The sequence below is a fragment of the Dendrobates tinctorius genome, unplaced genomic scaffold (assembly GCF_039654945.1).
Source record: "Dendrobates tinctorius isolate UK_male_01 unplaced genomic scaffold, ASM3965494v1 ptg000326l, whole genome shotgun sequence".
NCBI classification, from domain to species: domain Eukaryota; kingdom Metazoa; phylum Chordata; class Amphibia; order Anura; family Dendrobatidae; genus Dendrobates; species Dendrobates tinctorius.
In genome coordinates, this window is record NW_027361993.1 from 20,687,236 (window position 1) to 20,713,514 (window position 26,279).

The 26,279-nt window shown below is 46.6% G+C and overlaps 1 protein-coding gene across 4 annotated transcripts in view; it reads left to right on the plus strand.

The window, feature by feature from the left end:
- CEP104 (centrosomal protein 104) overlaps positions 1 to 26,279 on the plus strand; it is a 120,843-nt gene that overhangs the window by 41,726 nt on the left and 52,838 nt on the right. For all 4 annotated transcript variants that reach the window (XM_073561805.1, XM_073561803.1, XM_073561801.1 and 1 more), the window contains exon 12: positions 17,096 to 17,269. In XM_073561805.1, coding sequence (XP_073417906.1) covers positions 17,096 to 17,269 — 174 coding nt within the window. The remainder of the gene's footprint in view (positions 1 to 17,095; positions 17,270 to 26,279) is intronic.

Here is a 26,279-nt window from a genome sequence, read left to right on the forward strand (position 1 = left end):
TAGGCTCAAAAATTTAGCCCCCGGCTTTTCCGACCTACTGGGCCGCAATTTGAATCACGCCGCCCACGCTATTATCGCCGCTCCCTCGTCTTGGCGCCTCTCATCCTTGATGAGACGTGCAATTCTAATCTCGGGGGCCATGTCTTTTTACCTGAGCCTGCTCTGGACACGAGCTGTGAGGCGAGCATTCTGCCGGATACCGGGTGACACCGCAGGGCCACCGCTATTCCTCCCGGGGGAAACAGCACAGGACCGGGTAAGCTGCATCTGCCCTCAGATTAAAGCTTAACCCCTTCCCGGCACATTCCCTGCAGCTGCAGACGGACGCTGCCATTAATCCTTTCAGGAGCGCTATGTCTCAATCTAAGGAGGCTAAACAGACTGCTAAAAAGCACACTGCATTTTTTACTGTGTGTACCACTTGCAAGTCTGCCTTACCCAGTGCACAGACTAATCCGTTATGCACGGACTGCGACCCGACCTGCATTCAATCGCCCCTCGCCGCCGCTGCTGACGGGCCTCCTGCGTTTAGTACCCCTGAGTGGGCTGCGTCCCTGTCACGGTCGGTGGAGTCTCTGACCCAGGCTATATTCTCCCTTCGGGAGGACTCTTTAAGCCAGAAGGCGTCCTTACCCCCCAAGGAAGGCTCTGGCGTCGGCCGGGAACCGTCCACCAGCAGGGGCCGTACTCGTTCAAGGATGGTCAGGTCTCTAGAAAGCGGAACCATGACGTGTCCCCTAGTCCCGTTCGTGCCTCATCATCTGCTACTCCTTTCTCTCGCTCTCCCTCACCTGGAGTTCTTAGCGAGCACGACTCTGAATTCGAATATGACATGTCAGCCCCTCAGAATCCCCCAACTCATCAAGAGTCGCTTGATTCTCTTGTAGAATCAGTCAACAGGATTCTGAAGTTAGATGAGGATAATGTTCCCGCTCCAGCACATCCTATCTCACTTAAGAAAACCAAGCGCGTGCGCAGGTTATTTACCAGCCATCCGGACTTTAAGGAAATTGTCCAGAAACATAGGGATCATCCGCATAAGCGGTTCACAGGGCAAAAGTCTACTCAGACTAAATACCCTTTTGATCCAGACCTAATGAAGGATTGGTTACAGTCCCCTCCGGTGGACCCTCCTGTATCGTGTCTTGCTTCAAAAGTGCTCCTATCTGTTTCTGAGGGCTCCTCAATCAGAAACTCCTCCGATCGTCAGACTGACTACCTTGCCTGTTAAGTTTTTTTAAGCTTCAGGACCAGCGCTTTTTCCATCTTTCGCGGCAATTTGAGTCAGGCAATGGCCGCTTGGGCAGAAGTCTTGATTACTTCCTTCCAGGGCACCAATCTTCCTCCAGAGGCAACCACGATCGCCAGGCAGATAATTCACGCAGCGAACTTTGTAGTAGATGCCTCTTTTGATGCCGCCAATTGCGCTGCTCAAATTGCCGCTAATGCAATCTCCATTAGAATAGAAGAGCCCTATGGATCCGCGACTGGCGGGCGGATGCCACATCTAAAAGATCGTTGACTTCTCTCCCCTTTCAAACGGGTCGTCTTTTTGGAGAGAAACTGGATCAGCTCATTTCTGATGCTACCAGGGGAAAAAGTAAATTCCTTCCTCAACAAAAGGCTGTTCGGCCGTTTCGCCACCAACAGCCGACGCGCTTTCAATCTTTTCGCAACAATTCCAGTTGATCCTCCTCTACCTTCTCTTCCTCTCTTCCTGATCAGGTCCGTCCCCGCACGGAGACAGAGGCTTCCAGGTCTCATACAGACCTAACCGCTCTTGGAAACCCAGGCTTTGGGCTTCGGGATCTAGGGGAGCCAGATCTCATAGATCTACCCAATGACTTGTTGTGGTATCCGGCGCTCACCGACAGAGAAGACGGTCGCCTACTTTCCTTAAGCCACACCTGACTCGCGGTCGTCCACGACAAGTGGGTCAGGGAGCTGGTGTCCTCCGGATACAAGATAGAATTTTCTTCCCCCCCCCCTCCAAATCGCTTTTTCCGCTCCTCTCCCCCCCCAAGGGAAAGACCAGAGCCTTCCTTCCGGCTGTTCAGGCTCTTTTAAGGGACGGAATCATCATTCCGGTCCCTCATCACGAAAGGTTCAGAGGATTTTATTCAAACCTTTTTGTGGTTTCAAAGAAGGACGGGACGATGCAACCCATTCTGGATCTCAAACTGTTAAATCAGTTTGTCAGGGTACGGCGATTCCGAATGGAATCTCTCCGATCAGTTGCTTCCATGGAAAAAGGAGAGTTCCTAGCATCCATCGACATCATGGACGCTTAGCTTCACATGCCGATCTGTCGATCTGTGCGTCCCACCAGCAGTTCCTGCTTTTTGCAATTCACAAGGATCACTTCCAGTTCGTTGCCTTGCCCTTCGGACTCGCCACTGCCCACAGGGTCTTTACCAAGGTCATGGTGGCTGTCATGGCTATTCTCCACTCTCGGGGAGTAGTGGTGTTACCGTATCTGGACGACCTGCTCATCAAGGGTCCGTCCCTTCCAGCCTGCGAGGAATCCGTGGAGATAACAGTAAATACACTTTCGCGCCTGGGGTGGAAGATAAACTTCGAAAAGTCTTCCCCCGAAACCGGCTCAGCAGATTTCCTTTTTAAGAATCATCTTGGAGACTTCCCGCGGGTTGGTCAAGCTCCCTCCAGAAAAGACGCAAGCCTTACAACAGGCAGTGCGGACTCTTTCCCGACCAGCTTCTCACTCCATTCGTTTCAGCATGAGAGTTTTCGGAAAGATGATGGCTGCGATGGAAGTAGTTCCATTTGCACAGTTCCATCTCCGTCCCTTACAACATGCGTTGCTGTTAGCTTGGGACAAGAACCTGTTCTCCCTGGACCGTCGGATCCTTTTAAGCCCTCAGGTGGTGGACACTGAGGTCCTCCCTGAATCAAGGGAGGTCTTTTCTCCCAGTAAGATGGTTGGTAGTAACCACCGACGCAAGTCTTCTCTGCTGGGGTGCGGTCTTTCGTCACCACACGGCACAGGGTCGTTGGTCGACCCGAGAGTCACGTCTCCCCATCAACATTTTGGAGATACGAGTTATCAGACTTGCTCTACGGAGTTTCCACCATCTCCTCGCAGGTCACCCCATCAGGATCCAATGCGACAACGCCACGGCTGTAGCGTATATCAACCGCCAGGGAGGTACCCGGAGCAGGATGGCCATGCACGAAGTGAGTCACATCCTCCATTAGGCCGAGACCAACCATTCGCCCATCTCAGCAATTCACATCCCGGGCGTAGAAAATTGGGCGTCAGATTTCCTCAGTCGCCAAGGCGTTGCCTCGGCAGAGTGGTCTCTTCATCCGGAAGTCTTTCAGCAGATTTGTCATCATTCGGTGACTCCTGATGTGGACCTCATGGCCTCTAGGCTAAACAACAAGGTGTCTCGGTTCATTGCCCGATCGCGCGATTCATGCGCCATCGGAGCGGACTCCCTAGTTCTGCCATAGCACCGGTTCCGGCTCCCGTACATCTTTCCCCCTCTTCCCTTGCTTCCGAGGGTCATCAAGAAGATCAGAGCGGAGGGTGTACCAGTGATCCTAGTCGCGCAAGATTGACCACGCCGAGCATGGTATGCAGAACTAATACAACTAGTCTTTGACGTCCCCTGGCGACTTCCAGATCGCACGGATCTGCTTTCTCGGGGCCCGATTTACCACCAGAACTCCAGGGCCCTGTCTTTGACGCCGTGGCCATTGAATCCTGGATTTTAGCACAGGCTGGGTTCTCTCACGACGTGATTTCCACCATGATTAGTGCTAGGAAGCCTGTGTCCAGGTGTATCTATCACCGCACCTGGAAAATCTTCTTTTAATGGTGCAAGGATCATGGTCGATCCCCTCTGGTGTTCTCCATTCTGGCCGTATTGGAGTTCCTTCTATCCGGATTAAAATCAGGCCTCGCACTTAGCTCGCTCAAGGGCCAAATTTCGGCCTTGTCAGTGCTTTTCCAACGCAAAATTGCCACCAAACCTCAAATCAAGACGTTCGTTCAAGGAGTTTCCCATGTGGCGCCTCCTTTATAGAAGGCCATTGGAATCATGGGACCTTAATCTGGTTCTCGGGGCCTTAAAGGAGGCTCCTGTCGAACAGCTGCAGGACGTGTCATTGACCGTCCTCTCTTGGAAAGTGGTCTTTCTAGTGACAATTACGTCAATCAGACGAGTTTCGGAATTGGCAGTCCTGTCCTGCAGCTCTCCGTTCCTGAAGGTAGTTCTCAGGACGTCCCCGTCCTTCCTGCCCAAGGTCGTCTCCTCTTTCCATCTCAACGAGGAAATTGTTTTGCCTTCCTTTTGTCCGGCGCCAGTCCATAGCAATGAGAAGGCCTTTCACACCCTGGATGTGGTTAAGGCTCTGAGACGGTACATCTTGCGGACGGCTCCCTTCCGCAAGTCAGATGCCCTGTTCATACTTCCAGAGGGGCATATGAAGGGTCTAGCCACTTCAAAAGCAACGTTAGCCAGGTGGATTCGCTCAGCGATTCAGGAATCCTACAGTGTCAGGAATGCGCCTGTCCCAGCATGGATTAAGGCACACTCTACCTGGTCAGTGGGTGCCTCTTGAGCCATTCGGCACCAGGCCTCGGCAGAACAGGTCTGCAAGGCTGCGACTTGGTCCAATCTGCATACTTTTACAAAGCATTACCAAATTCATTCTCAGGCCTCTGCGGATGCAGCTCTCGGCAGACGCATCCTGCAATCGGCAGTACCTCAGTGTTGACTCAGTGGTACTTGGAGTATTAGCAGATGTATGCTCCCCACCCAGGGACTGCTTTAGGACGTCCCGCTGTCTCTGTGTCCCCCAATGAGGCATAGGAGAAATAGAGATTTTTGTGCACTCACCATAAAATCCTTTTCTCCGAACCATTCATTGGGGGACACAGCACCCGCCCTGTTTAGCCTCCTGTCTCATTTGTAGCATTCTTAGGTTTAGACATAGTTATGGTTATTGTTGACTGTTTAAGCTCCTACTGCTTTTTCACTGAACTGGAGATATTTCATCCAGCGAGAGGGTGTATACTGCAGGGGAGGAGTTAACTTTTTTCTGGTTACTTAGTGTCCTCCTAGTGGCAAGCAGGCAGCATAACGCCCCCTGTCTGTGTCCCCCAATGAATGGCTCTGGGAAAAGGATTTTACGGTGAGTACACAAAAATCTCTATTTAATAAACGACAGGTCGCTTACTAAAACAGTTCCTGTGCGGATTTTCCCTTACTGTGAGGTTAATCCATGTGGAGATCTGCAGCAGTTAGATTTGAGGGTCAGCCTCAGATTTCTGCTGCCAATACTGGGACAAATACTGTACGCATGAAAATTATGCAGTGGAAATATAATCTGGGTACCAAATACCATCCTGGACGAGACTGCCATATTTCATGGTCCGCACAGAAGTCTGTTGGTTCAGGTCGGAGACCCGCTGGCAACCTGGGCTCTGCTTTGTTTTTATCAACCATGGAAAACAGCTGTCTGAATATTAACCCACTAATTTCTTTGAGGAAGGCTTTAATGTAATGTATATCTAAATGCGCTGCCAATTATTATACAATCTTTTTATTACCTTTGTTTTTCCTGTATGGACTGACACACACTGTGATTTCTGTTCTTGCACTTAGACTATGCATAAGGTAACATTGTCCCTATTGGCTGACATATCTGTCAATCATTGCACCGTCTTTTAAATAGGCTGTGTGACTGCTCAATCCTGCCCCTAGAAGAATAATGTAACCCCGGTGAAACGTGAGTCGGGGGTTATCCTGACAAGACCTGACAAGACACAAAGGGATAGCTGAAAATGATCTGATTAAAAACAGTAAAAATTTTCCATTTACAATAATTATGTATGACATAATAATTCCATATTTTATAAAACAAAGCTAAAACATCACAACTTCAGTTCCCTAACCCTCCCATAACCCAAATCCCAATATTCCAGAAAGAACCATTGTCATTTACCGTACATGGAATTTTTAGAATAAATGAGCGTAAAATTAGTCTGGGGGGAAAGAGGGGCTAACGATTAGGGAGTAACATCATATATATTCTATCTCTAATTAGGAGATTCGTGGGCAGCCCTGGAGTATCCAGCCAAGGACTCCATATCTTTTCTAATTTGTGAATCGCATTTAGAACAGATTCCTCTTTATAACCAGATATTATCAGTGATAAGCGAACGTGCTGGGAAAAGGTGTTATCTGAGCATGCTCGTGAGGTAGCCCGAGTGTCTTCGGCATGCTCGAAAAATATGTTCTAGTCCCCGCGGCTGCATTTTTCACATGCAAGGATTGCCTAACAAACAGGACATCGCTGCATGTGTTGTGACTGTCGAACAGCCAAGAAACATGCAGCCGCAGGGACTAGAACATATATTTCGAACACGTCAAAGACACTAGGTTAGCACCTGAGCATGCTCCGATAACACCCTATCACATCACGTTCGCTCATCACTAATTATCTTTTGCGTTAGCCCTCCAGTAGTTGTAGGTTATGCGTTAAATGCTAGAAGTTTACGTGCTTGAAATAAGATACAAGAGATGCCTGTGAATCGGGGCGAGTAAGGATCCACTCCATCTTCAAATAATTCCAATATACATATATACTGGGATCTGTGAACAATTTCACTCTATACACCCATTCTATTAAGGAGATGACCTCATTCTACAATGGGGCTCTCTGTCTTCATTCCCATATATACATCAGATGCGAATCATCAATCCCACACCTAGGATATCGCCATGATGCAAAACACCCTTATCTTGTGTACAAAGCTTGGAGTTTTGTAAAACTTTTGGCACAGTTTCTAAAGTTTTTCTCCATTGCTCCTCAGATTAAAGGGCCTATGTCTGCCTCCCGTTAAGCTTTAGCTGTCAGAGGGATGACAATAGATACTTCTATATGGTAGAGATTATACCCCTTCTATGGCCAGTAGAGGTAATAGTATCAATTATTATTATTGCACATTTTTATAGCGCCATTTATTCCATGGCGCTTTACATGTGAAAAGGGGCCAATATAGGCAAGTACAATAAACATGAGCAAAACAAGTACAGAAGGAGAGAGGACCCTGCCCGCGAGGGCTCACGGTCTACAGGGGATGGGTGAGGTTACACTAGGAGAGGGTAGATCTGGTCGTGCGGCGGCTCAGTAGACTGAGGATCACTGCAGGTTGTAGGCTTGTCGAAAGAGGTGGGTCTTCAGGTTCCTTTTGAAGGTTTCCGTGGTAGGCGAGAGTCTGATGTGTTGGGGTAGAGAGTTCCAGAGTATTGGGGAAGCACGGGAAGTCTTGTATGCGATTGTGGGAAGAAGAGATGAGAGGGGAGCAGAGAAGGAGATCTTGAGAAGATCGAAGGTTGTGTGTAGGTAGGTACTGGGAGACCATGTCACAGATGTATGGAGGAGACAGGTGGTGGATGACTTTGTATGTCATAGTTGGGGTTTTGAACGGGAGCCTCTGAACAATAGGAAGCCAGTGAAGGGCTTGGCAGAGAGGAGAGGCTGGGGAATAACGAGGAGACAGATGGATTAGTCGGGCAGCAGAGTTTAGGATAGATTGGAGTGGTGCCAGAGAGTAGAAGGTTGCAATAGTTGAAGCGGGAGATGATGAGGGCATGCACTAGTGTTTTTGTGGTTTCACGGTCAAGGAATGCGCGGATCCAGGAAATGTTTTTGAGTTGGAATCGTCAGGCGGAGGCAAGGGCTTGGATATGTGGCTTGAAAGAGAGGGCAGAGTCAAGGATCACCCCGAGGCATCGAGCGTGTGGGACTGGGGAAAGTGAGCAGCCATTCACATTGATGGATAGGTCGGGAGGAGAGGTAGAATGAGGTGGGGGAAAGATGATTTCTGTTTTGTCCATGTTCAGTTTTAGAAAGTGAGCAGAAAAGAAAGATGAAATAGCAGACAGACGTTGTGGGATTTTGGTAAGTAAGGAGGTGAGGTCAGGTCCAGATAGGTAGATCTGCGTGTGATCAGCGTATAGATGATACAGTAAACCGTGGGACTCTATGAGCTTTCCCAGACCGAAGGTCTATTAAGGGATGATGTATGCTAAGATCCATCACACCCCATTAAGCCATGGGTGCATGTTGGATTTGTAGGTATTGGTAAAAAGTGTTATGTGATAAATTGAATTCCTCATTTTGCTGTTGAAAACTTAAGAACGGAGTTTGTAAATAATTGTCCTGTCGTCCAGATCCCTTTTTGTTAAAAATCAGAGAAGTCCTTTAGCTTCAAAACTTCACTCAGAGTGGGATTACACCATAACGGTGTGTATTTAGTGTATCGCTTAATACCCGTAAGTTTCATTCCCCTGTCCCACACTTTATATACCGTACTAATGCCAATGTGGAGTAAGAGGATTCCCCTGGGAGAAATCCCAGTCTCTAGAAGACACAGGGGTGCGGCCCATGTCACAGTCTGTAAAAGAAGAGCACAACTTGTCCATGTTGTCTTGGCTTCCCCATCCATGGAAGTGAATTGCCGGGACGTTGTGCCAATGTGTATTACCGTAATTACACTTCTGCACAAACAATATGGTTTTAATCTTAATATAGGATCATTTTTTCACACACTCCTCCCTTTTATTTTCTCTTCGCTGAACTATACAAATTGTAAGGATGTGTATGGATGACTCCTGTCTCGTTCCCAACAGATGATGTCGGGGGAGAAGAAGGATCGGGCTGTTGGAATTTGCATGCCCAATCCTTTCATTTTTAAGAGGCGATACGCTGCTGTCAAGAGTCTGGCAGCGTCTTTCTCTCATATTCCTGTCAAAAACACATGAACTCCAAGCGCTCATGTATGGAGGAGTCGTGACAGATGTAGCTGTCCGCTGAGCAATTGTGTGTGTATATGTGAATTAGCGGGATACTGGTATATCAGATTAGCAAAGGACCCCCAAATAATTGTTTTCTAATAGATGCAGAAGCCCCCATGTACAGACTATTAATGAGGTCCCCTGCATTAACCCCGTCCGCAGCTGCTGTCTCAGTATTCCCCCATAGACTATTGCTTCCCATGCACAATACCACATGTGAGATCGGAGCGGTACACACAACTTGCGGTAATATCGTTCTCTCCCTTGCCCAACATTGACCAAGCCACGGTTATATTTTCCAGGGTAGCGCTGCCAAAGGGACTATGAGTCCAAATGACTAATTACAATAATAAGTCCTGATTCTGGGCATTGTTTTTCCGTGTTGCTGCCATAGTGAAGCTCTTGCAGGCGCTGCCCGGCAGGATCCGCGGCCCTCAGCGTCTCTACATAGAATCCCAGGCTTGTCATACCCACTGTTTTGAACAAAGAGGTCTAAGATACCCCGTGTATGTAATTTCCTCCACTTTTTGGACTTGGGCTGTGTACGCAGGACCGTGACAATGGTTATATGAGTAATGTACGAGCTAGTGGAAAGTAAACCAACCTCGGAGGGAGCCAGGGATGGTTTAGTGGAGATGATATCTTAATTGGGAACAGCTGCTTTTGGGAAGTGGTCCCATGTAACATATACAAGGGAAAAGGATGAGCTGACGTTTCAGCTTCTTAAAGGGGTTGCACACCTTAGGGTGACTTTTTTTTTTTTTGTTCTTCTACTTAAATGTATGTATTTGGGGCTAAAAATAATTTTTGCCATTGAGTTTCATTAAAAAGTCTGGCTCTTACAGGCTTATTTTGCTGCAGATTCAACATTGTTGTCTATAGACATGATTCAGTTGAGAGGAGCTCAGAAAAAGACAGATAAGAGTTACAAACTCCACGTCTCACTATCGTAATGAGCTCACTAACAGACCGTCAGTTAACTCATTCTGCAGTCAGACATAGAAATGACATGCAGAGGCTATAGAAGGCAAACATTTTTTATGGTGGCATACACAATATCTTGATGTTTGAGGGCTTTAGCAGCCTGGGTGTCTCACAGCCCAAAATTAAAGAAGATCAGGGATTGGTGAGTAACATACCTTTGGGATTCAATATTTACTTTTAACAGTATCTTTAAAAAGTACCTGCTACCAGAACCTGCTAAAAGTGTGTACTCTTATTTTATTCATGCTCCTCTTCTGAGAATTTAGCTTTTTTCACTTTTAAAATCCACCACACAGTTCCAGAGATATGGGCCTTTTTATTTAGTACAAATTTTTATGCATTTTTTTTTCAAATGGGCGTGGCGCACAGGATAATTATGCAAAGCAACTAAAGACACGCCCCAGAGGATCCTGTGAGCCCACAAGACCACAACAATTCACACTAAATATAAAGTCTCATATCTCTTCTCTGGAACTATATGGTGGATTTTGGAAAAAGAAAAAGTGGCATACTTGGGGGAAGAGCAGGAATAAAATAAGAGCAAAAAGTGGACACTTTTGATCTGCGACCAGTCCCCTCTATTTCATTTTTTTTTTTCTGTACCTTTTTTTTTTTTTGTCTGGTCTTATGAAAGTAAAATCAACTTCATATTGTCATATTAGCCACAATATTTGATCAGAGACTTGTGAATATATGAGGAGACCATGGGGGTTGTCCACCATATTAGAATGGCTGTCATCTATGGCGAAAACCAATTTTCTCAATCAGTGGCTATAAATCTAGTATTAAACTACGCCCATTGGATGTAGACTATGTAATACATGACCACCCCATGAGCTGTGCTTGCAAACTAATGGTCGTCTATCGTAAAAATGGGATAGCAGCCTTTAATATGGTCAGAGCAGTTGTCAGCGCCGCACCCTCACATTGGCTATGTGACATTGAGAAGAGAGCGTCTCCCCTTGTGCCATTATACGCTTCAGTCACGTATATGATTACACTGAAAAACAGAAATCAATTTGACATGTTAAAGTTTGTAATTCAAAAATAACCTGAAAACAGGACAAGTCTGTAATAATAAGTAAGATATGACTGTAAGTTATGACTTGAGGTTCCCTGATTCTTACACTACAGATGAGAACCAACCTGTCACATAGCTGCGACCCCCTCCTCTTTTCGCCCACAGCTTGCACTCACACCGTAGCTATGTGCCTGCTTGTAACCCTACACCAGATGCTTCCTGTGCAAACATTCTCCGCTCCACAGCTAAGGAATGTTAATTAAGCTAAGGGAGAAGAATGTCTTTGTTTGAAGCACCATGCGGCTGGATATAAGTATGGGTAATATTAAAGAGACTGGATCGCGAAAACGATACGCGACAGAGATATAAAAATCACATATCCGCGTAGGACACGAAACCAGCATTCTGGCCCATAATTTTCACGGTTCCAACACCCAAAGAAACCGAGAACTGGATTTCTCCTAAACGGTGGGACATAATTACTGCATGTTTGGTCTTTAGTTATTGTCCTCGACAGGCTAAAAATAACGATACCATGTTCGTGTTTATACGAGGTACCCTCTGCGAGATAGTCATTATGAAGTTTTGTAGTCAGAATTGTAACTCCTAGAGCAGGGGGAGGAACATCACCAGATTGCCCCTTTCGTGATGTCACAAACCCAAAGCTATAAGGTACTCCCTCCCTAAAATTGGTCATTTGAGCTGGAGGTTTGTTGCCGAAAGGACCCCAGATGCAGGGTGACGTGTGGCCCCGCCTCCCCACATGGTTAGCCTACAGACCATCTATGCAACTGTAAGTGTTGATTTCTATGTTATTCCCATTTATTTTATATTTGCATTGTACAAACCTAATGTCTCAACTTTGTAACATCTTTTATCGGTGTAATCACTGCCCTTTTGAGAATAAATTATAAAACTTATTAGCTCTGTCTCCATGGTCTAAAAATGAATTTACGTGCCTTTAAGATAATTACGCTACTGAATTGGGTTGGCTTTGAACCCCACTATTAAGTTTATAGCTTGATCAGAGAAAATCTGAAACTGGTTGCGGCGAAGTGTGGTCTGGATCCTGGGCACTGCTGAGCGTGAAGGAAGGGATTTTATAAGCTATTTGGGTGGCTGTGGCCAGAGCATTTTATAACTGCAGCGTGCCGGGTGGACAGACCTCCTTGAAGCAGCCGGTCGGCGACCCATTATCCCAGGTGTAGTTCCCTGACTGACCTGAGGGTAAGGGGGGTGCCGGAGAGCTGCAAGTTCCAAAGTGGAGCTGAAAAGTAGGATATACATCAATCCCCGCAGTTTGTGAAATATTGTTAGCAGTAGTGGGACATCCAAAGCAACCCCCCTGCGAGAAATTGTTAGGGCAAGACTAGCTTGCAATTTTGTGCATGTGATAGCCGTGTGTCGGCAGTGCGTCGTGTCCCTCCGTCCGTGGCATACCGGTGTCAGCGACAGGATCGTGACAAAGTCTATACAAAAAATAATTTTTTTTTTACCAGGTTTTTAGTCCATCTGAAGGCAGTGTAATGTAGAGACAGAGACTCTTGATTCCAGTGATATGTCACTTACTGGGCTGCTTGCGGTCATTTTGATAAAATCACAGTTTTCTCTGCTGCACATCTAGCAGTTCTGTGATTGCTGAGCTCTGTATATCCCCATGCACACCACTGATTGAGTAAAAAACTGCAAATCAGTGCTGACAGCGGGGTTATACGGAGCTCCAGAATATGGAGGGCTACCTGGCAGCAGGTTTTTCAGTCTAGTGATAATCTTCTGATAAATCAATGATTTGTATTTGTCGTGTCCCTCCGTCCGTGGCATACCGGTGTCAGCGACAGGATCGTGACAAAGTCTATACAAAAAACAATTTTTTTTTACCCGGTTTTTAGTCCATCTGAAGGCAGTGTAATGTAGAGACAGAGACTCTTGATTCCAGTGATATGTCACTTACTGGGCTGCTTGCGGTCATTTTGATAAAATCACAGTTTTCTCTGCTGCACATCTAGCAGTTCTGTGATTGCTGAGCTCTGTATATCCCCATGCACACCACTGATTGAGTAAAAAACTGCAAATCAGTGCTGACAGCGGGGTTATACGGAGCTCCAGAATATGGAGGGCTACCTGGCAGCAGGTTTTTCAGTCTAGTGATAATCTTCTGATAAATCAATGATTTGTATTAAAACTACATTATGGAGCCCAGTAAGTGACAAATTGCTGAAATCAGGGTCTCTGCCCCTACATCATGCTACACTCAGATTGGGTGGCAAAAGAATCCCTTTAAGACCCATTGGAAGTATATTTACCTCACCAGTATGTACTATATCATGTGACTTTACCCCGTGTCTAGTGTATCACGTGCCTGCTTTCACATTCCCACTTCGGTCACTTGTTTCTCCGAGTGTTACAGGTTATTGGTGACGTTGTTATTCACAATATACAGTGGGTACGGAAAGTATTCAGACCCCTTTAAATTTTTCACTCTTTGTTTCATTGCAGCCATTTGGTATATTCAAAAAATTTCATTTTTTTCTCATTAATATACACTCTGCACCCCATCTTGACTGAAAGAAAACAAAAATGTAGAATTTTTTCCAAATTTATTAAAAATGAAAAACTAAAATATCAAAATATCCCACTAACAACAATTGCTGTCCATAAAGGTCAGCGTAGGGTAATCATAACATGCATTACAAATTGCCAAAGGCATATAATCCCTAACTGACGACTATAAAATCTAACTTTTTATTAATGCTATTAAAGAAAATTATAATTATTAAAACCTGCACTTGTCAGGGTGTATAATTTCACACTAGCGTACTAATTATTAGACTCCGTCATAATCCTAATATGTAACCGTATTCAGGGGTATGGTGTAAGGTGCGATACCTATATCCCCTCAAGATCCCACACTACACAATCACTGACTAGTGCCATTAAAATTTGCTCTTAAGCCTCCCCAACATGTTTCGCCAGCTAGACTGGTGTCATCAGGGGGTTGAGCCTGTGATGCCTTTGATGCTAATTACAGGACACACAAAGTTTGCCTTGTCGCTATAGTCAAGTTATTTTCAGTCTTTTTAAGGGGTACCATCATGTTTGTACAGACTATTTTCATTAAGTTTGAGTTTTTTTTCTACATTTTTCTATTGAACCAGTTTATAGCTTTGTCCTGCTTTTGGGATACACATGATTAAACATTGATTATCTGGATGTATAACTACTTGTCAAACTTTCGCTCTCACATTTTCACTTGCGTTACAAATTTGTGTAAATGCAGTAACCCAATGGCCCATCTATACGTTGGTGCCTCGCCGCAGCACCACATGGCTCTGATGATAATCTCATTCCAATATTTAGGAACCGTCACGTGTAAGCATGGTAAACTTTGTGTGCCTCGCCGCTCGCCGCAGCACCACGTGGCTCTGATGATAATCTCATTGCAATATTTAGGAACCATCACATGTAAGCATGGTACACTTTGTGTGCCTCACCGCAGCACCACGTGGCTCTGATGATAATCTCATTCCAATATTTAGGAACCGTCACGTGTAAGCATGGTAAACTTTGTGTGCCTCGCCGCTCGCCGCAGCACCACGTGGCTCTGATGATAATCTCATTGCAATATTTAGGAACCATCACGTGTAAGCATGGTACACTTTGTGTGCCTCGCCGCAGCACCACGTGGCTCTGATGATAATCTCATTCCAATATTTAGGAGCCGTCACGTGTAAGCATGGTACACTTTGTGTGCCTCGCCGCTCGCCGCAGCACCACTTGGCTCTGATGATAATCTCATTGCAATATTTAGGAACCATCACGTGTAAGCATGGTACACTTTGTGTGCCTCGCCGCAGCACCACGTGGCTCTGATGATAATCTCATTCCAATATTTAGGAGCCGTCACGTGTAAGCATGGTACACTTTGTGTGCCTCGCCGCAGCACCACATGGCTCTGATGATAATCCCATTCCAATATTTAGGAACCGTCACGTGTAAGAATGGTAAACTTTGTTTTCTTTTCTCAAAAAGTCACGCAAGAAGTTACAGAATAGTCTGCTTTACCAAAGTTTGTGATGGACCCTCCTCCCCCAGGTACTGTGCTATGCAAGTGTGAACCAAAGGAGGACAATACTTAACAACTAAGATTCACTGCATCTAAACTTTGCTTTTTGCTAGAGATGTAAAGTTACAGAATCAGTGACGATTTCTATTCACTTTTATGTGGAAATTATTATTTAGATACTTGGATGTGATGATTTGTTGAATTTTTTTCCCCATTTCCCTGGGTTAGATCACTTGAATAACCACAGTAATTCAGGGCATTATGTGCAGCGCTGCTTCCAGGACTGGCGCCTCTTCCTGGCATGTCACAATGTGACAAGGTACAGTTAAGCCTGTTTCTACCGGCAAAACTGGGTTCATATAGCTTAATGTCTATACTCTGTGATCAAACGGTGCAACCATACGTGAGCCGTTAAAGGAACAGTCTGGGCAGAATTGATCCGGTGTTATACCTAGAGGACCACTGCCAATGTAGACTCCCCCACTGGGAATCAAGTAGTATGTACTCTGCTATTAACCTCGTAGTCAGTGTGTAATGCACCAGGACAATTTTGGCTATCAAGCAGTGACTGACCACTCCGGTTCCTAAATTTTAACATTTTTTTGACAATTGTGAAATCTAAGAACTGGTGTAAAGCGCACATCTAAAGATGAATCTCCACGCAACTCCACAAGTACATTACCTTTCCTTTATTCATAATGCTGACAACTTCAGAGCTGAAATCTCCCATCATATGTGCCAATGGTTGACTTTACACCCAGCACTGTACAATAATAACATCTAAAGGTGGCTACGTCCGTTCAAGGAAAATACTTCCAACCTGCCAATTTTTTACAGGTTCCTTGAGCATATAATGGGTATGTAGGTGTCCCAGCTCTAACCGTGACGGTAGGTTTTTGGAAAAAAATTTGATTTCAACATACTTGATTTGTTGTTCCATGACCTAAGCCCCTCTATGTGAAAATCACCTGCACACTCAGTATGGGAAAGTTGGCTTGACTGTATACCAAACGAGCATTTGGCCAGCAGCTGTTAGATGTGTTTTCAGTAACAATCAGCAGAATTTTGAATTCAGTTCTGAAGTTTATTATAGACTTTAAGGGAGTTATACCAAGTTTTTAAATTAACCCCTATCTGTTGAATAGGAGATAACTTCCTGATTGCTGGGGGTCAGACCACTGGGACCCCCACCGTTCCCCCAAACCAGGGCAAAAATACTTGCATGTGAATGTAGCGGTGGTTGACCATGCGCACCGTCGCTCCATTCATTCATTTATAGCCAAGCGCAGTGTTCAGGTGGTCTTCGGCACTCCCATTAAGAATGAATGGAGCAGGCATGTGCATGACCGACCTCCGCTCCATTCACACAGGGACCTTGAGAGCCCCAGGTCTCAGGATCTTCAGGGTTCCCAGTAGTCCGACCCCATTGATTCTATATATATATCCGGTACAACTCCTTTAATATTTACTCCTTCAGCATGTAGGACGTTTAATGGGGATGATCACGGAATTGTAAGTCATCACTATAACTTACTGCTCTCTGGGGTCTGTCTGAGATCCTCCGCAATAACGTGAGCGAGCAGATCCCTATATTTAATGAAAATGAAGTGTGCACCTCCGCTCCATTCATTGTCTACAGGAATTGCTGGAGAAAGTGGAGTACAGAGCTCACCTAGTTACTTCATTCCTGCTAATGATCGAAGCAAAAAATGAGCATGAATATCTCCGCTCAATTCATGATGAGTCTCTGCAGAGCCCCATAGTGGGAACTATTAGGAGTCCCAGATGTCAGAACAACAGATCAACAAGTTATCATCTATTCTATGGATAGGAGAGGAGGTGCGATATTGGAAACCCCCTTGAAGGATCTTATATAGTTCTTAGGAACTGTTGCAGCCTGGATTGGAGGAGAAGAACGTTCCTGAGGAACTGGCTTAAGAGAGGACTTTGAGTATTTTGTGTGGCACCTCTTGTCACTCAGTGTTCCCAATAATACGGCTCTGGATCTAGAGCTGATCTTGAATGGAGGAAAAGGTGCACATGCTCCATTCATTGTCTACCATACCGCCGGACAATGTCCACTGTATTGTCCCCTTTGTACCAGAGATGATTGATCCCTTGATGCATATAATTAACTGTACTTCTAATATTGAAATTCTTGTCTTTGTGACCAAATGTGTTTTTTCTTTTGATCAGGTTTTTCTGGCCTCGCTGAGACTTTTGAAAATGATCATCACTCATTATATTCCCAAACATAAGCTGGGCAAAGGGGAAACAACGCATTGCGTGGAGAAAACGCTGCCAGACCTGATGTCTAGAACGGGCGATACTGCCAATAGGCACAGGGTGATCGCATTCAACTTCATTCAGGTATCAGAATAACAGACATGGCTGATCTGAAAGCATCCAGCTCTTTGGGATATGTCTAATGCATACCGTAAAGATTTATTCCGTGCCATATCTATACCATATGTGGAGGGGAGACCTGAAGGAGGCGATGTCAGTGGATCACATCTATGATTTCCGGCACAGGGGGTCTGTAGCATTGTGTAGAACAGCAAAAAAATCATGACGCTATGAGCTGGCGTAATTGCCTATGGTATACCTCCAGCGTACACTGCACCCATGTTGTGAATGGCCATAGCACAGCTCGGCAGCACCTAGTAATAGCAGCTGATAGAGCGCCCCTAGTGGTTGTTACTCTGCTTTCTACGAACCCTACTGCATTCTTATAGTACTAGATTGTGTAATTGCTCTGCACTGACAGATGAGTGCACGCAATGTCTGCAGAGCGCAGAACAATAATACTTAATAAAAGCCACAATGTAAATCTCAATGGCAAAAAAAAGGGCAAATCTATTGGTTGCGTGGTGTGAACAGTATGTGCCTTGTTCTGCACAAGCCTAGCGGGCTCTGCTATATTCCCGCTCAGCCAGGGAAACAGTAATGCTCTGTGTATGAGCCCCCCGCCTCCAGGGACGTGTACAGTTATTTACCAGCGCGCGCTCCCAGCCTGGAAAATAAAACACGTGTTTCCTCCCGACGCAGACGTGTAGTTAATGGCCTTCTTGTGAAAGCCGTAGCCCCCTCGCTCATCTCCCCGGTGGTACATGATTATTTCATGGGCAGATTTTGGCTCCAGCACAAGGGATTCGTAATCGTACACTTGAAAGGAAACGGTGAAACTCATTACAGACGCACTTTTGTGCTGGTCTGATACGGCTTGCCGAAGTGAACAGAAGCAGAAGAAACTCTAGCAGAGGCTTTAAGTGACGCCGCTTCAATTTAATTTCAAAGTGTTTTTGCACACTGCAAGAAAATCTTCAAATGAAGGAGCGGCGCCGGAGATCGCTCCATCGCTGCCGCGCAGAAAAAAACTCATTGTCTCATGACAAGGGGCTGATTGTTAGGACCCTCAGCAATGGCACTTTCTTTTTTCTTCTAGCGGTCCTTATTCTTGTTGCTCCCCTCTGTATTACATTTTTTTGTTTTATTTTTAAATTCCATCATATGGTTCCAGTGATGGAAAAAAATGAGTAAATGCAGGAAAAGGGGGAATAAAATCAGCTTGAAATTGGTCATTTGTTTCTGCTTTCTAGTGAGTATTTATCTCACACCAGAGCAGAATTCACAGCTACTCTGCTCAGCACTGCTATATAAAGCTCTTCACGTTGCCAGTTTGTGAGCATCAGAAAAAAAGGCAGCACAGCTTACCTGCCCAGATCTTGGGGCATAGGGCGCTGTTCACATAAGGGTACTGCATAGTCTCTGGTTCACCCTTAGTGCACTTGTTCCAAGATCTGGGCAGGTAAGCGGTGCTGCCTTTTTTTTTTCTGCTGTTTTAATTAGAATTTTTGGAGGCTTTTAGTCTTCCTTTGTGGCTCTGCTAATAGAATAGTGTTAGCACTCGCAAGTATGGGGACCCGTGACGTGGGTTGCTAGCTTGCGTATTTTGGCCAATATACCGACCAATGCCTCACCATTTTTGTGTATTTTGTGCACTATTTTTTGGGGGTACAGCTGAGTCCAAACACGTTTGGTTTCGTATGAGGGGTGTTCACATTGGGATGCATTGAGGGTGTGCTGGCCAGCCCGCCTAATTGAAAAGTAGGGGCGTGACTAATTAGGCTGTGAACCAGGCACTGTGCAGTACCCTTGTGTGAACAGCGCCCTATGCCGGCCTTCATTGTGCATTTTTATACTGGGCCGTCACCCCCTCCAGGAATGGGTAGGTGGAGAGTGGCTGCTGATCTGGTATTTTGCACCTGTGTTGCTAATATCATTCTTTATGGGCTGGCTGCACCTTGTAGTGCACTTGTTCCAAGATCTGGGCAGGTAAGCGGTGCTGCCTTTTTTTCTGCTGTTTTAATTTTTGGAGGCTTTTAGTCTTCTTTTGTGGCTTTGCTAATAGTTTAGTTTGTGAACATGTGTTACATAGAGAGGAGCAGGGCAGGGATGGATGAGGAAGAGATAGTGGACGATATGAATAGCCCTGGTACTGCTTGCTACACCTGGCCTCCCTTTTAGGGACAGAATCCATCTTGTACATGATAGGAGGTGGAAAGTAATGTGTGTCGCTACAATTTGTTTGGCTGCAGTTCTGTTGATGTGACCTCAACGCTGCAGACAAATAAGGTTTTAAATACCAGAGGCTAGGATCATCCCGATTGTGGTACACCTTGACGCATTTGTCTGTTTAATTGCCTGTTTTGCTTGCATACTTACTTATACTCCAGTTCATTTTTCACAGTTAAGATAAATAACAGAGGTGCAGCTCCGGACCTGGGGAGGGTGAGCAAACTCAGTTTGTTTGAAGGGGGACAATCTCTTTGAGGCTGTGTGCCCACGTAGCGATTTTTAAGTGTTTTTGCCGCGATTTTCGGCGCGAAAACGCTGCAAAAACGTTTAAAAATCGTGTACAGAACGCCCCCCATGCATTCCTATGGCATTCCGCACATGCTGTGCTAATGCTGCGCTTTTTTCCGCGGCGGAATCGCATCGCGAAAAAAATCGCAGCATGCTCATTCTTTTGTGCGGAATCGCAAACAATTGCCGCGATTCCACACCCATAGGAATGCATGAGAATCGCTTACTTCCCGCATGTGGCTATGCCCACCATGCGGGAAGTTAAGCGTCTCATGTGCGGTTGGTACCCACGGTGTGGAGGAGAGGAGACTGTCCTCCAGGCCCTGGGTACCATACCCCTGTAAAAAAAAGAATAAAAAATAAAAAATCGGGGTATATTTACCTTCCGATGTCCCGCGCTGCATTCCCGGCCTAAGCGTTCCCAGTAATGCCTTGCGGCACGGTCCAGTGATGACGTAGTCTCGCGTGACTCTAGCGGTCTCGTGAGATCGCTATAGCAACGCGAGACTACGTCATCACAGGTCTCGCAAGGCATTACTGGGAACGCTTAGGCCGGGAATGCAGCGCGGGACGCTGGAAGGTAAATATACGCCGATTTTTTAATTTTTTTTAGCATTTTAACATTCTATCTTTTACTATTGATGCCGCATAGGCAGTCTCAATAGTAAAAACCTGGTCACACTTGTCAAACACTATGACGAGTGTGACCAACCTGTCAATCACTTTCCAAGCGATGCTTCAAATCGCTTGGAAAGTGCTTGACTATCGCACGCGAAAATCGCGGTGAAATCGCGCGGAAAAAAACGCGCAATTTCTGAGAAGGAGTCCGGTTTTTAGTGAGCGTTTTAAAACGCTAAGTGGGCACATAGCCTTAAGCTTGTAATATTTTAAGTTTATGAAGATTTATGGATAAAATGTTATTCTCGGGCTTACTGTGCGCTGCTTGACCAGGATAAAATCACCACAATATGAGAAATTAAACCATTTAATTCCCAACGCGTTTCAAAGTGTGAACCACTTCTTCCTCAGGGGATGACATAAGGCCCTTATGTCATCCCCTGAGGAAGAAGTGGGTCACACTTTGAAACGCGTTGGGAATTAAATGGTTTAATTTTCGCTTCACCCATGACAGCACCACATGAGAGAGGGATCCGCCCCGCCAGGACAGGAACCTACTGAAACATAAGGGGCGGCACCTCTCCCCCGCTTCAGTTGGGTTCCTGTCCTGGAAAGGAATCCCTCTGACAGCGGCGGCGCCTGTCAGGATGAAAGACCCAGGGCCGTCCCGGCGTTTAAATTGCAGGGCTGACTTACCTGCGACGCCGGCCGTCGGCAGCTGGTAGCGCAGTCCCCGGGGTGTTGCCTGATCCGGGCCCCGGGTTCGTGCGGGCACGTCCCGATGTCCTCCCTTCGGAGGTTCCTCCACGTGCCGTCCTCCCCCTGCGCGCGCGCCCGTCCTTCGTCTGCTTGCAGGGGAAGCCGGGGGCGGAGACCGGCGTCCGACGTCAGCGGCGCAGAGGATTCTGGGAGCGCGACCGCTGACGTCATCAGGACGCGACGATCATGGCGCCGGGCGCGACGCCGGCCAGGAGAAGCGGCTGGCGGTCGCGGGGGGAGGGGTAATGAGGGGCACTCACTTTAAAGAAGGAGCAGAAGCGGCTGCAGGGGTGACAATGGCGTCTCAGGAGGATCGCTCACCGTCCCCATTGTCTCTGCCCCCATCACAAGCTTCTGGTCGCAAGAGCCGCTCGAGCGGCAAAAGCAGCAGCCGTCCAAGTCACCGATCGAGGGATTCCTCGAGGTCAAAAGAACGTAGAACGCACGCTCCTTCGCAGCCCCAGAGCCCGGTATCGGTCTTTCCTGGGTGGTGAGTGATCTCCGTGAATGTAGACAATGGTGTAATAGGGCTCCCTATGTCTTTTCTTTTTTTAGGGAGGCAAAAAAGCTACATGCAAAAAGAAAAATAAAGTATGTGCCATATGCCACAGCCCTTTAGCAAAAGACTACCAAAAGGACTTATGTGTCAGCTGTATCCAGCGGACTATGGCTGAAGAGGCACCGAGCCTGGCAACAAACCTCAGATCAATAATTAAGTCGGAGGTACAGGGCTCACTTAAAAAATTATTAAAAAAGAAAAGTAAGAGTAGGAAAGCCTCCCCGAGTTCCTCGTCAGGCTCCTCTTCGGAGTATCAAGTTGAGCACGGGTCATCTTCATCCTCAGACAGTGATACGGGGGGCAGACCTTGCTTTCCCGTAGAAGATACGGACGCCCTCCTTAAAGCCATCAGGTCCACTATGGGCCTTCAGGAGGAGAAAGTAGAGAGATCACTGGAGGATGTGATGTTTGGCGGCCTACAAGAAAGGAAAAAGCGTACCTTTCCGGTCAATGACAAGATTCAGGCCCTAATCGAGAGAGAGTGGAAGAAACCGGAGAAGTCAGGTAGCCTTCCCTCCTCTTCAAAGCGAAGATACCCCTTTGAGGCTAAGGACACGGACATCTGGGACAAGGTCCCAAAGATTGACGCCGCAGTGTCTAGGTCTTCCAAGAAGTCGGCCCTGCCCCTGGAGGATTCAGGGGTTTTGAGAGATCCCTTGGATAAAAAAGCGGACTCATACCTAAGGCACACTTGGGAGGCAGCGGCAGGCGGTCTAAAACCAGCAATAGCCGGCACCTGCACAGTCCGGTCATTAATGGTCTGGTTGCAACAACTGGAAGAAAAATTGGTCTCCAAAATACCAAGGGAGAAAATTTTAGGTGAAATGTACCTACTACACGGAGCTGCCGCCTTCTTGGCAGACACCTCTGCCGACTCGATTAGGTTAACGGCAAGAGCAGCGGGGCTGTCGAACGCCGCAAGACGGGCGTTATGGCTCAAAGGCTGCCCTGGGGACATTCAATCTAAGGCAAAATTATGCTTGTTACCATGTGATGGGCAGTTCTTGTTTGGAAAAGACCTGGATGACATCCTGGAAAAAGCCGGTGATAAAAAGAAGGGCTTCCCCAGATTCATGGGTGATCAAAGGAGACCGCCCTTTCGGAGGGGAAGGTTCAATCGAGGCCGTCCCCCGGGAGAACGGAAAAGGTGGGACGACAAGAGGAAAAAAGAACCAGGGTTTATGTTTGGGGGAAATACCTCAACCGCCAAAAAATCCCCGCAATGACACCAGCCCTCCTGTGGGGGGAAGATTGAGGCTCTTTTCCCAAGAATGGGAGAAAATATCGGCCAACAATTGGATCCTGGAAATTATAAAGAATGGCCTAAAAATCCCCTTCTTCCAGTATCCAAGAGCTTCATTTGTGGTGACCCCCGTCAGGAAGGAACCAGGAGAGCAATCAGCCATAGAAACAGAAATCTTAGGACTATTGGAGAAACAAGTTCTGGTAGAGGTCCCGAAAGATCAAGAAAGAAGGGGGTTCTATTCTCCCCTCTTCCTAATAAAAAAAACCCGACCTTTCCTTCAGAACGATAATAAATCTCAGGCGCCTCAATCAATGGATCAAGAACCAAACATTCAAAATGGAATCAGTGACTTCGGCCATAAAGCTGTTACACCACAACTGCTTCAAGGCCGTAATCGATTTGAAGGATGCCTATTACCATATCCCGATGCACCAAGAGTACCAAAAATACCTGAGGGTAGCCCTATACATCCAGGGCGACCTCAGGCATTTTCAATTTACAGCTCTTCCGTTTGGCATCTCCATAGCGCCAAGGATTTTTACAAAAGTAATAGCGGAAATGACAGCTTTCCTTCGAATCCACAATGTGATTATGGTGCCTTACTTGGACGATTTTCTGGTCATTGGCAATTCAGAACATCACTGCGCACATCAGGTAGAGAAGATAACAGAGACCCTGCAAAGACTGGGTTGGATGGTAAACTTAAAAAAATCAAAACTTCAACCCCTAAGGAAACAAACGTTTCTAGGTTTCGTCTTGGACTCCGACCGTCAAGTTTGCCTCTTGCCAGAGAAAAAACTAGAGAAGGTGAGACCCTTACGGCAATACAGCATCCTCACATGACCCTAAGAAGGGCAATGTCCCTGTTGGGCACGCTAACAGCCTGTATCCCTGCGGTCAACTGGGCACAGTATCATACCCGACAACTGCAGGCGGAAATCTTGTCAGCCCAGAGACAATTGAAAGGGCGTTTAGAAGGGAAGCTGGAACTTTCCGAAAGGGGAAAAAACTCTCTCACTTGGTGGCTAGACGACACAAATTTAACAGGGGGAACTTTGTGGCACAGGCCCGTGTCCGATGTAATATTGACGGACGCAAGCTCCTCGGGATGGGGGGCACACCTGAGAGAACATATGGCCCAAGGGTCCTGGGCTCACATAGAGCAGAAGGCTTCCTCCAACTTAAGAGAGTTGAGAGCGATAAACAGGGCCCTAGAGGCATTCATTCCCATGTTACGGGGTCAAAACGTCCGAATTATGTCAGACAACAGGGTGGCAGTGGCGTACTACAACCACCAGGGAGGGACAAGGTCAAACTCCCTAATGGACGAAGCCAAAAGAATCTTCCTCAAAGCAGAGCAACACCTAACCTCCCTAACAGCCCTGCATATCAAAGGGACAGAAAATGTTCAAGCCGACTTTCTAAGCCGCAACAAGTTAAAACAGGGAGAGTGGGCCTTAAATCGTGTAATATTCCAGAAGATAGTACAGTTATGGGGACAGCCAGTAATCGACCTCTTTGCCACCAAAAGCAACCGACAAGTGAGAAGGTTCTGCTCATTAAACCCAGGGGAAAACCCGTGGGCAGTGGACGCTCTACAAATCCTGTGGCTGTTCAAGCTGAGCTATGCCTTTCCCCCAGTAGCGTTAATCCCGGCAGTAGTAAAAAAGATAAGAGACGAGCAAGCCAGAGTAATCCTCATAGCCCCGTTCTGGCCAAAAAGACCGTGGTTTTCTCTACTACAAATGATGTCTCTCTCGGACCCGTGGGTACTACCAGAGATTCCAGATTTGTTAGCTCAGGGGCCGATATTCCACAAACAAGTCAAGGGGCTCCATCTGACGGCGTGGAATTTGAGAGGTCACTTTTGAGAGATAAAGGGTTTTCCCCGGGGTTGGTGACTACTCTAATGAAAAGTAGAAAACCAATAACAACCAACATATATGGCAGAACGTGGAAAAAATTCCTACAATTCCTGGGAAAACCGTTAGGTCAAGAACCCCCAATCGAGTCCATCTTGGAGTTCTTGCAGGCAGGCCTACAGCTAGGCCTGGCGGTTAATACCCTCAAAGTACAGGTTTCAGCGCTGGGTGCATTATACAATTGCAATATAGCGGCAAACAGATGGGTAGCCAGGTTTATAAAATCTTGCCACAGATCTAGGCCAGTTTCCTTACCGAAAATAGCTCCATGGGATCTAAATCTGGTGCTGGAAGCCCTCACGAAAGAGCCGTTTGAACCCATACAGCAGATTTCAACTAAAAATCTCACTCTAAAAACCATCATTTTGGTAGCTCTAACGTCGGCACGTAGAGTTAGTGACTTACAGGCCCTTTCAGTCAACCCACCATATACCCAGATATACCAGGATAGGGTGGTTATGAGAACAGACCCGGCTTACTTGCCGAAAGTAGTGACTAACTTTCACCGAAACCAAGAGATTGTCCTCCCTTCCTTTTGCGAGAATCCAAAAAACCCAGGGGAGGAGAAGTTTCATAGCCTAGATGTTAAAAGAACCCTAGTAGAGTATATGTCTATAACCAGCCAGTGGAGGAGGTCCCAGTCCCTATTTGTAGCCTTCCAGGGTGCTAGGAAAGGTTATGGAGTGTCAAAGGGGACTATTGCCCGATGGATTAGGGAGGCCATTAGTGTAGCCTATTCAGCTAGTGGCGTCCCGGTTCCTGACGGCATCAAGGCTCATTCCACCAGAGCCGTGGCGACCTCCTGGGCTGAGAAAGCAGAGGTATCAATAGAGCAAATTTGTAAGGCCGCTACTTGGGCCTCACCCTCAACTTTCTTTAGACACTATAGACTAAATCTGTCCTCCTCTGCTGACTTGACCTTTGGTAGAAGGGTGCTGCAAGCGGTGGTCCCTCCCTAAGGTGTTCGAAGTCTCCAGAATCTCTCATGTGGTGCTGTCATGGGTGAAGGGAAAACCACCATGGTTACTTACCGGTAGCCGGTTTTTCCGGAACCCATGACAGCACCCGTATATTTCCCCCCCTTTTTCACCGTTTGGGTGTGCACAATAGTCGGGTGTATTTGTGTGATGTGGTGTTGGATAAATATGTAACTAACCGGGAAGTCCTCTCAAATGCTCTGTAATCCAACTGAAGCGGGGGAGAGGTGCCGCCCCTTATGTTTCAGTAGGTTCCTGTCCTGGCGGGGCGGATCCCTCTCTCATGTGGTGCTGTCATGGGTTCCGGAAAGACCGGCTACCGGTAAGTAACCATGGTGGTTTCTCATATTGTGGTGATTTTATCCTGGTCAAGCAGCGCACAGTAAGCCCGAGAATAACATTTTATCCATAAGGATTCGTAGTGGAGGTCACG